The sequence below is a fragment of the Anomalospiza imberbis genome, chromosome Z (assembly GCF_031753505.1).
Source record: "Anomalospiza imberbis isolate Cuckoo-Finch-1a 21T00152 chromosome Z, ASM3175350v1, whole genome shotgun sequence".
NCBI classification, from domain to species: Eukaryota; Metazoa; Chordata; class Aves; order Passeriformes; family Viduidae; genus Anomalospiza; species Anomalospiza imberbis.
In genome coordinates this window covers 48173582-48188111 of record NC_089721.1, presented here as the reverse complement: position 1 = coordinate 48188111, position 14530 = coordinate 48173582, and the positions used below count along the sequence as shown (strand labels likewise).

Here is a 14530-nt window from a genome sequence, read left to right as displayed (position 1 = left end):
ACCGGAGCGCCAGACGCCCCCCCTGCCCGACCTCCCCTGCTTCGCCCGGGCTGCGGCGGGGCAGCAGCAGCGGGCGGTGCTAGTAGCCTCTGCAGCCGCCTCCGGCTGCCCCCGCCCGCCGGGGTCGGTGGCCGCGCTCACGGGGACGGGGACGGGGACGGGCAGCTGGCCGCGGGCCCGCCCGCCGGGGCGGTGGTAGGCTCCCGCCGTGCCTCCCGGCGCATAAAGGCAGGCGGCAGGGGCCGGCCAGGGGCAGCGGCTGGCGGCGGCAGGGGAGCGACCGGCGGTGATGGAGCAGCCGGTGCAGACGGAGACCTGGAAGGCGCAGAGCCTGGAGGAGCTGGTCCGTATCCTCCATCAGATATTCGCCGAAGATAAAGTCAGCGTGGACGAGGTCCAGGCGCTGATGGAGTCGTACGAGAGCAACCCCGAGGAGTGGCTGCAGTACGCCAAGTTCGACCAGTACAGGTAGACAACACCCCGGAGCAGGGAGCCCCCGGCCGCGCAAGCGGCGGCGGCAGCGAGGCAGAACCGCGGACGGGGCCTGGGATCGGCAGGGACGCAGGGCGAACCCCTCCCGCCCCTGCCTCGACCCGGCTGACAGCTCCTCCGGCGGCGCCGAGGGGCCGAAGGGCAGAGGCCGCGGGGCGGGGGTCGCGGCAGGGCCGGGGGCGGGCAGCGGGCGGAGCGGCCGCGGCCAATGGCGGCCCCGGGGCACGGGCGGGCGGCGGCCCCGCGCCGGCCCCCCCGGCCGCTCCCTCTCCGGCCGCCCCGATGGCCCGGGGAGACACAGCGGTGTGCCGCAGCCGCCGAAATAAGCGGAGAAACACGTAAACAGAGTGGGGAGAAGCAGCCCGGGAGAAGCGCGCCGGCGGCGCGGATTTCGCGCGGAGCGCTGAGGAGGGCGCGCAGAGGGACCCGCGCACAGGGCGTGCTCGGTGGCTGTGGCGGAGCTGGTGCCTCTCTCCTTGCCCTGCCGTGTTGGCGGGACGGGAGTTGCCCCATGCTCCGACGTGGTGCAGATTGAGGCTTTCTGCTGCTCGCAAGCTAGAAGGAAAATACCTGTTGGGGTTCTAAATCCCTCTTGTTCTGCCTGCAACTGATTTATCTCTGCCGCTGTTGGCTTCGCTGTCTTAAATTTCAAGATAAATACATTTTATTCCAGTGTTTTCTTTAGAAAACAAACAAAAAAAACCAAACAAAAAAAAAAAAAAAAAAAAAAAAAAAACCAAAAAAAAAAAAAACACTCAAACACCCCAAACTCCAAAACTTCCATTTAACTGTGCCGTTGTGAAAACATCATTCTAGCTTGACTTTTTTCAGCCTCCTTTCACCTCTCTGTGACTATATTCCATTTGGAACAAATCATGACATTTGTAACACAGCATAGGAAACTAAGAATCAGGAAAACAAAGTGTGTTAGCATTGGAAGTACGCATGGCAACCTTTTATTTATATTATTAATTAACTGGTTTGTTTTTTTTTTTTTTTGTCCAGTCAGACCTGTACGGAAATAACAGCACTTCAGAAGTTCTGTCAAATGCCAGCGTTGATTACTTGTTTTCTGACATCATAGGAAAAATATGTCTATGTAATACATGTACAGGTTGTGGATGCAGAGAGAGGCAGTGTATAGATATGCATGTTTCCTTTGAAAGTAGTTCTTTATAGGCATCCTTTCTTGAGTAAAATAGAGTGGACTTATGGAGATACTAATTTGAAAGTATTCAATTGACATCAGTGCACTTTCTTTGTGCCCTTGCTGGCATTTTTCAGGTGAGACTGAGGAATATCACGGTAGGCATACATATTTTCTTTACTCGGAGAAATGCCAATACTCATGACTACTGCTAAAATTAAATCTGAAGGTCTCCCACTGAGCTACTTGTACCATAGCATCAGACCCAGATCAGAAGGGTCACGCTATGGGAAGCAATACAGCAAAATCCAAATCCCTGCTCTAGTGAACTTTTCAATTGAAGATGATCAGCAGTTCAGGGGAAGCTTATAGGAGAGTAAAAGGAAATAAACATAAGATGTTATTTTAAAAGAAACTTTGCTCTAATAAACTTTGTTTAGAAGTAGATGCTGGCAAAACATCCCTCACAGGTGCTTTATCCACACAAAAATGCTACAATACAAGACGTGGAACTTTCAGGAACAGAGTGAGAGGACCATGTACAGGAAGTCTGGCATCTTCATTCTTTGTTATTTTGGCTTTGTACAAATGAGTTCTGTGTAAAAGAAGGAAAGCCAAGAATATCAGAAAAGGAACTGCAGAAGAATGTAACTATGTATTTTTCTTGTTTCATTGCAGTCCTCTGTTTCTAATTATAAGCCAGCTGCTGAAGTGACTTCATTCAATAGCCATTTTGATTTGATCCTGTCTACAGCTCTAGTCTGACTCACAGTTCCCAAACTCCAATCATCTATGTAATTCAAAAGAAATAGTATTCCAAAATATTAGATATTCCTTTTCCTTCCCAGAAAAATAACTTTTACCAGAAAAAGGCAAACTTATAAATACCATTTCATTTTTTCTAAGTAAAATTTAGATATCAAGAAAATAGAAGAGAAGGAGTTTTTGTATGTCACAACCTTCTTTCATAAACATGTTTGTATAATTTTCTATTTTATAGACATATTAGTTAAGAGCAAACACTTTGTATTTCAGGTATACAAGAAATCTTGTGGACAATGGAAATGGAAAGTTCAACTTGATGATCTTGTGCTGGGGTGAAGGTCATGGCAGGTTTGTATTCAAAGACTATGATTTTAGCAAGTATATAATTTCCCCATATCTTTCACTGTCATACAAAATAGAGGAAAAAGATATCGGTCCTAAGGGAGCTATCAGAAGGTGTCTGTAAACAGTCCAGAGCTCCTATTAGTATAGCAGTCCTGAATATCTGCTGTAACTTTTGCAAGTTCACACTCCATGGCCATTTGTAAAGCATTCTTTCAAAAGTGCTTTGTTTTTCTACAAAAGCTAAACTTCTCTACTGTCAGAGAAAGTTTTTAGTCCCAGAGATACAGTGATTGATACAACCCTGTTCAACCTGTCCCATGCAATGGACCCATATAACACCTGACCTCAGAAGCAGGACTAGGTGCAGTTTAAATAGTCTTTGTTCTCTCAGGGTGTTTAAATCTGCCTTTGTGGCAAGATGAGAAAAGTAGATTTGGATTAGGACTGCAGATAGTGAGGAGGGAGCCCCTTTTCAGAACTGTTTGGCTTTCTCTAGGTTCATGCATCCCATCTCTTCCTTCAAAATGGATCATGCTCCTGAGTTGTATGCATAGACTGTACACTTGTTTGCGTGGTCCTACACAATGTCAAAGCAGGATCTGTCCCTTGGAGGGTCTTTCACAAAATGTGGGCTGAAGCAAAAAATGCAATAGCAAAATATGCAGGTTTTGGACCAAATATTCTCACATCTAAATAGAAAACCTAAGGAGATGTTAGAACAGATTTTTTTGTTTGTTTGTTTGTTGCAATTGATCATGTACAGTATTCTTTAGGGAATGCCATAACATGATATTTAGAGAAATATAGGAACTGAACTCACCACGTCTACTCCTTCTAGGCTATACCCACACCACCTGTAATTTATGTTAAACTGTGTTCAAGTTGGATGGGCATTTGTTACAGCTAGACTGAAGCAAGTTGGTTTTGCTTCCTGCAAGAAAGTTTTCTCATATTTTTTGGAAGGACCATGACAATGTGGCATTTGTGAAGTGTTCTGTGCCTGAAGCAAGCTCTGCTCTCTCAGCATCTCAGTTTGCAAGAAATCCTAAAATTTGTTGAATAAAAACAGTAATGTACAAGAACCAAGTTTTTTGAACTCATTAGTGCTGTACTTCGGAGGGTCAAATTCTCTCTTCTCCTTTGCCCCAATGAGTGGAGAGCCCTCCCTTTGTCCTAATTCCATTTACTTCTATAACAGTTCTTTACTTACAGAAAAATAAACCAATACTAAACTAAATATCTAACCCATATGTAATCTCTAAATGTGGCAAACAAAACCTGCTTCAGAGCAAGAGAGATCAAGAAAGCAAACAAATCCTACCAGATTCTTTTGGGTTTTAATGTGCAAATGCCAGTGAAATTAAAAGCTTAGTATAGCTGGTTGTATTTAGTACTATCAGAGTGAGAAGTACAGCATTTTTTTTTCAACAATGTGAATCCCAGCAGTAAAGGGGCTATAGAAATTAAGCATTAGCTCATTTCTTCACGTTTTGGGAGCGAGCATGGTGGATTTGCAAAGATCGGGTATACTTGCAAGTTTATACCAGTCTCTGCCTGGGATCATTGTAGAAGCATTGTTTTGTTTATTGGCCCAGAAGAGTTTTTGCCTTCTGGAAATATTTTCAGCCATATTCTTTTCTCCAGACTTTCTTTGTATTTCTTCATATCGAACTCATAAGCTGACCAATTTCTGACTCTTCTCCAAATCCTGCTGTATGTGAACTTATCTCAATATATTTCCATAGGAGTAGTTTAAGTAGACGTCCCTTAATGCACGTCCCTTGTGGAATGGAATTTCATTCTAAGGTTTTGTCCCCATACAGTATACTACGTTGTCTGTCTTGACTGAAATTAAATATGCATATCACACTGAGTTTGGTTGTTCTTTTTACCTATATAGCAGTATCCATGATCACACTGACTCACACTGCTTTATGAAGATCCTCCAGGGAAATCTAAAGGAGACTCTGTTTGAATGGCCTGAGAAAAAAGGAAATGGTGAAATGACTAAGAAATCAGAACGAGTTTTGAGGGAAAATCAATGTGCCTACATCAATGGTAAGATATTAAGCTTGTTTTGACAACTGTCTGTCCATGCGTCTTATTCCTAACAGAAGAGTTCATCTGCTTTTTAGTCTCCTACATTTAACAGGATAATACCTCTGGCTTTATGCACAGTTCAAGAATGTGACTCTTTAGACTCTGCACAAGCCTGTATTTAGATTCAGTAAAATAAGCAGCAACAACAAAAATGTGCTTTTCACACACTCTTAAAACATTTTAGCAATTGTTTGTAGCAATAATTTAATATACTGGATATCTCCTCTAGCCCAAGCAGCAGTCTTTGGTATTGTGCCCCTGATGATTATCTGAAATTGCTTGTAAACATAAACTTGAATAGCATTATAGCATTTTTTAAGAAATAACAGAAGCAAAGCTTAGATAGCTTGATCACCTTGCTTTTTTTTTTTTTTTTGATTCCCAAAGAAGTAATCCTTTTACTCAGTCATGGAAAATTTGTGTTGAAAATGTAAAAGCTGTCTATGAAATAAATTGACCAGCCAGGAACAGAAACCTGTGACAGTACTACTTCTTGTCCAAATCAACAGAAGGCTGTAGTGCTGAAGAGCAGTGTGAGCAAAACTGAAATTCCCAATCTACAAAAAAACAACAAAACCCCCACAATGTTGAGAATGACTAAGATTCCATCAGTAAGGCTCTTTAAGTACCTAAACCCATGCCATCATCACATGTATCTGTAATTATTACCATCTTGTGCTTTGCTGGAGACCATCCTGGAATTGCCATCTGGGTGTAATGTGTGCTGGTGCTATGAAAGACCCTGCACATCGTACTGGACCACTTTGAGTTCAACAGAACAAAGGTGAAGCAGCAGACAAACAGGTCATCTGCTTTGTATGTCATGGGTTAAACACTGGAGAACACACCTTGTGGGGCTGACTTAGGGAACTTCCCAGCTAGAGGGAAACTCATGTTGGGTTAGGAACTTAGCTGTGATGAGGGCAGTGGGAAGAAAGACTGGTGTTCTGCAGCCCTCTGTTGAAGTTTTGCCATGCTAAATGGAAACACTAAATTGATAGGGCAGGAAATGCAGGAAGCAGCTTGACACATCTGCTGATGCTCCCATGCCAGGGACATAGGTTCTCCATCTCAGTCAGGTTTCCCTATATATGCAGTCCTTTCCAATGCAAACAACTGCAGACTGTGTGCATCTTACCCAAAGCTTCCTCAGTTGTTTGAAACAAATTTGGTATCCAGTTCTCTGAGGCTGTTTGGATCTCTGCCAAGTTTCATAACAGATGTTTTGGTTTAAAACTAACATGTTAAACAAGCAGAAGGAAAACAGTGACAGTGTGTTGATTGCCATAACTACATTGATAGCAAGTGCCTTCACGATTCTACTGCGTGCTTCTTGGTTGCTCTTGTATGTAAGGGTTAGAACCCACTAAACTGTGTTTATTTGAGTTCCCCGTTAGATGAGCAAAGATTTAGGACTTTCCCCCCAGCTGCTACGTCCTTTATTTAGATAAAGTATGTTAACAACTCTTAGGGTTTCTAATCAGAGTTAAGAGTGTACTCATGACTCTCAGGGTACCATGGCTATGTTGCACAACACATGTCCAGGTATTATATAACAAATTCAAGTACAAAGGCCTGAGCTTTTTTTACAGCAGAGTCATAAATTAAATTCAAGGTCTATCTTAAGTAACTCAAAACCTCCAATTTAGTGTAGAATGGACATGGTTTGTTTCATGGATGTGATTCTTCATACCTTACATTTTTATGTAATAGCTTGATTATGCTTACTATTCAGTCATGATTGGAAGTGTGCTGGTCACTATTGATTGGTCACCTTACAGGAAACAGAAAACAAATGAAAAATGTGTTCTCCAAACCAGTAAAGTGGAAGGATTAATTAGGAAACAGATGCCTGCAGTAGAAGACACCGTATCTCTGCCCATGAGTCCATGCTCCAAATGCATGTAGCTGACTTTTAATGTGACTGATATCCTTGTTACTTTTAAAGAATTAGCAACACAAAAGCTTTTGCCCCCTTCCTGCTTCTGAAGCATGTATAGCAACAGCTCTCCTAAGAAAGTAAATGAGCTTGAAGTCCATTGGGAATGACAGCTAGAAAAACACTTCCTTAATTTTCTTGGGATTTCTGCTGGCCTTTATCCTGTGGCAGATAATCTAGAAATTACATGAACTGTGGAAGACAATAACACATTTTGAATTACCAGAGTATTTAGGAATCTGTGCTAGAGAACAGCAGTCAAATTCCCTGTACTGAGTTACTTGGTGCCCATAGAAGTGTGGCCATGCCTATTTGCTCATGATTTACAGTTTAAAAAGTATTTTTTTCCAGGCAATTGATATCTCATTGGATCTTCCTGCTAACACACCTCCTTTTTGCCATTTTGTGCCTTTTCTGCTGTAGACTCCATTGGCCTGCACCGTGTGGAGAACATAAGCCACACAGAGCCTGCTGTCAGCCTGCATTTGTACAGCCCACCCTTCAACACCTGTAACACCTTTGATCAGAGAACTGGGCACAAGCACAAAGTCACGATGACCTTCTACAGCCAGTTTGGAGAAAGGACTGTCTGTGTAAGTACAAGATGAGGCGCTCCTCACTCAGCCCTGGGTTCTGAGCCCGGTGGGGACAGGCGCAAGGGGCCGCAATGCTGCCTGCACAGGCTGCAGTGACTCTGGCTTGGGACAGGCAGAAGGGTCAGCACCTCTGCCCTTCCTGGGCCATCCCCTCTAGGATCAGATAAAACCTGTTTCCAAGTACTGTTTAACTGGTCAAGTTGCACTTCCTTATGTGGAGTTCCCTGTTTTGTACCTTTCCTCTCCTTCTGATCAGAGAGGATCAATGAGACATCTGCTACTAGTTAAGCACCTTCAGGCAGCAAATGACAGTAAATACAACCTAGCCCATGGAAAGTCTGAAGTAGCTACATTGTTTTGGCCAGCATTAGTCAGGTGTGACATTTCCTGCCTAAACAGTTCTGCCAAAAAAGATCACATTTCAAGAGTTTTTAAACCTCATAACTTACTGTAAATAATTCTTCAATCAATTCAATTCTTCAGAATAACAATATTCACAGAGTAAGACTTGCTCTGAGAGTAAGAGTAGGCCAGTTGTCTGTTGTCTGCATTCTTGGGTAATGGCATGAGATTTTATTTGGATAGGAAAGAAATCTTAGGACCATTTTTGGAGCAACCAAGCTGGAATATGTGGGAGAGGTTAACAGTGTTTCAACACTATCCCATGCATTGGGAAAAATAACTACTTACCTGTGGAGAAAAGACTGATTCTGGATGTCCAGCCACAGATGTTCAAACACTGTTTAGCTTTGTTTGGTACTGAACACTTTTGTTTTCCTTGAAGCCAGAAATTCAGTGCTCAGGAGTTTCCTAGAGTGAATGTTTAGTCAGATCAATTTAAAGTTTTATATAGTTGTCAAGTACCATGTGAATTATTTCTATGAAGCCTGCCACATTACCAAACAGCTGAAACACAAATTTTGGCCTTCCCAAGTTTGAAAAGTTCTTGATAAATACATTTGAATTTATAGTTCAGATTTTAAAGGCTAATTAACATGGAAGAATTCTGAACAAAATTAATGCAAGGATTTGGTGTTTGTTTGCTTTCTTTTTGTTTTAAGTCTTTATTGAATATTTAGTACATAAGATAGTAAATGAGACTAGGTATTTTGGCTTGGAGTGTTTCCCTATTCTGATCTGTAACCATCTGGCAGCATTTTCACCATTTATGGGACAGTGGATCTGGCTTACAGGAAAGAACTAAATCTTAATCGTTGGGTCTCTTTCATGAATTCCTCTAAATGGAATTCCATTAAAGAAGAAGGTGGTAGCAAGTCTGGACCATTCAGCTGCCTAAAATGACTTCATGATACAAAAACCTTCTGTTCTCAGTGACTTGGTTTCTGAAGAACAGACTGGAAAAGCAAACTTTCTTCTGCTTACCAGATCACAGAAGGACACAGGGAGGCAGAGATATATAAATTATAAATTCCAAGAGAGTAATGTAAAGTATATTTGTGTATCTTTTATGAGTGTGAGGATCAGCCGAACAAAAGCACATTCAGTTCTTCCTCTTTGTCTTAATTATTTTATAGGTAAAAGACACATGTAAATCCCTTGTGATTTCTGACCTCTGGCCATGATGAAGTCTTGATTAACTAACTCTCCAGGAAATACACAATAACTTATATAGGTTTAATAAAAAAAAATAATATGTGTGTCAAAGGACTTGCCCATGGGAGTAACTGCATAGTTCAAGTACAAACCATAAGAATACTCATAGGAAAGTTCACTGACAGAAAACTGATTTTGTCTTGTGTGTCACAGCACACCAGTTTCTTCTGCCAGGAATTTTGCAGGGGGAGGCAGTATCTGTTTGCAGCCTGTCTTCCAAGCTAGACATTCAAGCAGTTTCTGTCAAAATGAAGTAGAGCAGGCTATCAGGGAGACAAGACAGCCTGAAGGAGGACGCACTCCTCAGCAGTCCCTTCTGCCATGAGCTTACTCATGGTCACTCAGAGCCGATAGATAGGGTGACTTTGTCAGGCACGTAGTGCCTTCTGCAAAACTCTGGCAAGGAGCACTGAAAACATGCACTCTAAGTATTTTAAGGAGCTACTATGAGAACAAGGGTCCACAACGAGACCACAAAATAGGCAGTGACAGTTTCTTTCCTTAAAGCAACAACCTCTCCTCTTTCCTTTTAGGCTACAGGAGTGCCGCAGGAGAACAACTGAGAAGCATCAGCACGCATTTGCGTAAGACCTGCTGAATGTTTAACCAGGGACAGAAGACTTGCATGGCTAAGGCTGACAGCCAGATCCATTTCATTACTTGTACATTGGAGTACACTAGGGCAGCCTCCAGGCCGCACACAGTTTCCTCGAGCAAATGCCAGTTATGGGACACTAAGCTAACTAGTGCAATAACCTGCTTCAGAGGTTAGATGCCTTTTCTTAGGCTCCTGTTAGAATTAAGTAGCTTGTTTTCTAATTCTAGCTCCTTTTAAACACCGCCTTGGATATCACACTGAGAATATCAGAAATAAGGCTTTTAAACATCATCTGATTCTTCTCAATAGACCTATGGGGATGTATACTCTTAATGTAATAAGTAACTATATAAACTTCTAAGCTTCCAGTCACTTGTACCTATGGGTAGTACAGTAGATACAACTAACAACAGCACCTTTTTTTTTTTAATTAAGTCTTTTAGGTTTAATGCTTTAGGCCATCTTGATAGTTTTGTGCATTTTTTACCTTTTTCCTTTTTTTACAATTTAATTTGTCAGATCCTGTTTTAAATAGGAACAGAGAAATGCTTCATGCATGGTGATTTTCAAAATTGATTGGACAGAGATTTGACTTTTAAGAAGACTAATCATACTTAATTCAGCTAATGTCCAGTTTCCAAAGTATTCTGTGTAGCTAATGAAGAAGAAAACTGAAATAAAACTGGATTTCTGCACTGATTTCAGAGTTTTCAGCACTTTTTTCATGGTAACGAAAATACTCATCACACTTTACCAAAATCCACATTCCTCATGAAATCTTTTCCAAGTAATACACTGTTAGAAAAGACTTTTAAAAGCTGGCAGTATGTCAAACATGCAAAGAATCCTGACTCAAATTAAGTTAGGGGGGAGTTCTGTCACTTACTGCACTGATGTTTAGTTTTATCCTCCAGATTTAGTCACAGAGAAAGAACCCTCTTGAAAAGAGTTAACTGTAATTAAACACATAAAAATCAGCAAAGCTGTGTGCATGGAGGCTATCCCATTCATTTAAGGCAGTTAATAACATATTCTCAAGTAGGGAATGTGTAGCAATTATCCTAGTCTTGTAGGTGACTGCTGGTTAGTCAGACAGCAGTTTAAATTTTATCAGTATGGGATTGAGTCACATATTTCCCTCTGTATTGACAAGCCCAGAAAATATTTACTTTATGAGACCCCATTTCCAGAAAGGCTATGTCAAGTTTTTAGAAAATGTTTGAGCAGTGTGTTTTTGAATGAATCTATGCCTTGTTGTGAAAGTGTGACAGCATGAGAGATGAGCTGAGACTGGCAGTCTGGCTGTCCTGGTCATGCAGGGTCACCTACAGCAGATTGCTCAGGACTATGCCTAGTTGGATTTTGAGTATCTACATGGACCAAGGCTCTACAGTCTCTCTGGGCTTTTGGTGTTTTATCACTCTTACAGTAAAAAAGGCTTATGTTTACACAAAATGTCTTGCATTTCTGTTTGCACCCAGTGCCTCTTGGTCTCCTCATCTTCCTGTAGAAAATAAACAGTTTCACTTAACTAACCTAAATTTCAGCATATTAATCGGGCTTTTGCTTACTAGGTAGAATTAAAGAACTAACTCTATAGCTTGTAAACCACATGTTCAGTCAGGCCAGGGGGAATGGAAGATCAGGGAGACAGCCAAGAGGGGAGACAGCCACAGTAGATGAGAGCAGCTAGCTGTTCTAGGATACACACACACAGAACCCCAGATAGGACTCCAGGTAGTCACTCATGCCTAGCAAGTGGGACAGAGGAAATACAGGCAGAAGTGATAACAACAATCTACAAAAACTGTCCCAAGTACTGTTTAGCCATGGTAACCATGATATCATGCATTGCATAGCATAATACAGGAATTAAGGTGTTCAGAAGAAGGTAGCTACCAGAGAGTTGTGTCCTCTGTACCTCAACATATAAGAGGTAGCCTGCCCAACCTAAAGGGTACAAATACAGGAAACCTCAAGAGAAATGTTTAGTTTGGTCCAGAGTACTTAGAACATATACCACATCCACCACATTTGCTACTTCCTAAGCATTAGCTAAGCATCAGGTACTCTGAACAGCACAAGCATAAAGCTACTACCTGCTAAAAGCAATATTCAACCAACAAATATCAAGTAATATAATGAGAAGTATAATCACCTTTTCATTCACACAAATACGCTTGTATAACTTGTGCTGGTTTAAAACACAGGATCTAGTAATAGCAAAATAGTATTTGCACACTATTATGGCTGAACAGCCAAGGTATTAAATCTTCTAGCATATGAATGTACCTTAGCTTTGGAAGAGTGTTAACTGGCCATCTGATGAGGTAGCAATTTGCTGTAGGCTGACAATTAGATTTCATTGGGCAATGAACAGATGTTTAGCATTTCATATGCTTTTACCTGAAAGGTGCTATTGACCAGTGTCACTGTAAATAGAAGAGAGTTTAACATTTACCCGACTTACTGCTAAGATCCTTACATGGTAAGAGATACTGCCTCAAATCATCCAGGCTGGTAACAGGAGGAGGAACTCAGCCTAAATATGATTTGATGCATTAACCAAGACTTCAGTGAAGTAGCTGAAACAGAAAGACAGGGAGGCAAAGTAATGCCAGGAGTTGAGTGAAGTGCAATATTTACATAAACTCAGCAGATTCCAAGGGTGTGGTGTTTCTGGTTTGGAGTAGTGTTATTATTAAGAAGAGAAACTGTTTATCAAAGACATATTTGAGATGGGAAGGCTGTATAGCCAAGAGTCACTGGAAGGCATGTGCCATATGCAAGGGAAAATGGCTCTCCAGGAAAGGAAAGGAAAGGCCCTCTCAGTTTATTTGGCTGTGGCTGACAAGGGCTAGGTACAATGAAACTATAGACATGTTTGAGGGGTTATTCATTTGTGTATGAACAGCAAGTGAGCAGTTATTTTGCTTCACATGCTGAGGTCTGGGACCCCTAAAGCCTCTAGCAGAAATTGTTTCTCAAAGAGGGTCCCTTGCTTCCTAAAGAGTTTCTTAATGTTCTTGCAGATAGTTGAGCATGGAGTTACTTTGTGTCTAACTCACTACAAAGTCTTGGCATACACAAATCAGTTCAATTTTTTATTTAAGCCTTGAGTCTCTTAATGTTTGAACATTGTTCATCATTGTCCATTGCTGATGTATAGAGGAACACAGAACCAAAATCCACCCTATACATAACCCTTTCATTACAGTTCTTTTCCTTAAACCACAAAGATACAAGATGTGCTATTTACTAGCTAGTCCCTGTAGTTATTTTTTCACACTTCTCTCATCACTGAGAGAAAGCTGTGTTGCAAGAATATAGCCTTCCCAAGGGTAAAAGAGGTGACCTGCTTACAGTAACTATTTGCAGAGACAAACAGAACAAATCAAGCAGAAGCTCAGTGCTTTTCAACCATACCATATACTCTGCTTTTTCCAGTTTAGCTCATGAAAGATTTCACTGTCCTTGAATGTCAGTCTTATGTTCTGTGAATGGAGAGTAATTCCATTCACTGTGTATGGTAAAGGAAACAAAACCACCATGGATCAACTGTGCAGGTCTTCACGACGAGTTCTGACACTTGTAGCTCTTATGAAGCTTTATTCAACAATTTAGTCTCAAATCTTTGAACCCTGTGGTGCTTAAGACTACAGTATATTTCTTCAGGGATGAATGACCCCCAGAAGAGGGATAGACAAACACTTCTGACTTAATTGGTCTTTTGTGCATGCCACACAAAAAGCATTTGAGGGGTTTTTCAAAAAGTAATGAAAGCATCTTATGCCTTTTCCAGATCTGTCTCCCCTTTGCTTTTACTCTCAAATTCACTAGAAACCTTTGGTATAGACAGATAAGTACATTATTTTCTCTTAAAACTTAACTTCTTGACATTTAAGGTGTACCTCCTTCCTCTCTCATTGCAGGTTGAGAGGAACACATAATGTTAAAATCAACTCTATTTGCACTTCACTTCCCAGTACGAAAAAATTCTTTCCTGAACCACAAAGATAAAGTGTATATGCTGTTCACTGACTTGTGCTTTGGTTTATTTTTCATGTCTATTCTATTCTTTCAACCCCCTGTGCTTCTTCCCAGGTTTAGTTTAGCAGTTTGGTTGACATGTGGTGATGAAGAACATTTTAAAACGTGATGGATATATGTGAATTAATTAAATTTCTTAGAAGATGAAACATCATTAATGTACTTTAATTCATAATGATTAGAGGAACAGCATAAGAGGATTGTGTGGTACATGTTACCCTGACCTGGCCACTTTCCCTGAGATCCATAAATCACATGAATCACAAAGCTGCCATGAGAAAAATATATTGCCTGCGCAGAAAGCAAAATTTCTGCTGCAAAGGACAGCTCCCAGTCAGTATTCAGAATCAGATCCTCAGGATCTTTTGGGGGTTTTGTTTGTTTGTTTGTTTGTTTGTTTTGTTTTGTTTTGTTTCATTTCGTTTTGTTTTGTTTCTGTTTTGTTTGCTTTATAAAACCACATTGCCAATCCAAAGTGTTTGATTTTCATTCTAAATCACTGTCTTGGGAAGCTCTGAGATCCACAGTCAGAGAAAGAAACCTCCTCTCCCTAGCTGAAAAAGGTGCCTGAGCAAAACATGCCCTGTTAACAATGAGCACTCTGATCAAATAAGGTTGCTGAAAAATGCTTCTTCCCTTGTTTCAATCTGCAGACAGGTATACAGCTTTTCCATTAAGAAAATTACTGAATTGCTGTGTGAGTGCGTGGAACCAGGTGCAGAGACCTCCTGTTGATCGTTCTCTCAGTGAATGGCCCTGAAGGTGCATGTCCTAAGCATAAGAGCAGGCATTTCTGAGGGGCAGGAATAGTTTTTTACTCTGTAAATGCTGATGGTCTGTTGCTACTGCAAAGACCAAGTTCACTTGAGGTCTAGTTACATATG

General features: G+C 41.3%; 1 protein-coding gene across 1 annotated transcript; it reads left to right on the top strand.

Annotated features, from left to right (window-relative positions):
* The first annotated feature begins 237 nt into the window (after window positions 1–237).
* CDO1 (cysteine dioxygenase type 1) lies at window positions 238–10295 on the top strand. Its single transcript, XM_068176504.1, has 5 exons — window positions 238–468; window positions 2675–2752; window positions 4650–4807; window positions 7212–7381; window positions 9532–10295. Exons 1-5 carry the CDS (start codon window positions 290–292, stop codon window positions 9559–9561), a joined length of 615 nt encoding a protein of 204 aa, XP_068032605.1. The 5' UTR covers window positions 238–289; the 3' UTR covers window positions 9562–10295.
* The last annotated feature ends 4235 nt before the right edge of the window (window positions 10296–14530 follow it).

Coding starts and splice junctions, on each gene's coding strand:
- CDO1 (XM_068176504.1), top strand. CDS start 290: ATGGAGCAGCCGGTGCAGACGGAGACCTGGAAGGCGCAGAGCCTGGAG. Junction 469..2,674: donor GCCAAGTTCGACCAGTACAG/GTAGACAACACC, acceptor TTTGTATTTCAG/GTATACAAGAAATCTTGTGG. Junction 7,382..9,531: donor TTGGAGAAAGGACTGTCTGT/GTAAGTACAAGA, acceptor CTTTCCTTTTAG/GCTACAGGAGTGCCGCAGGA.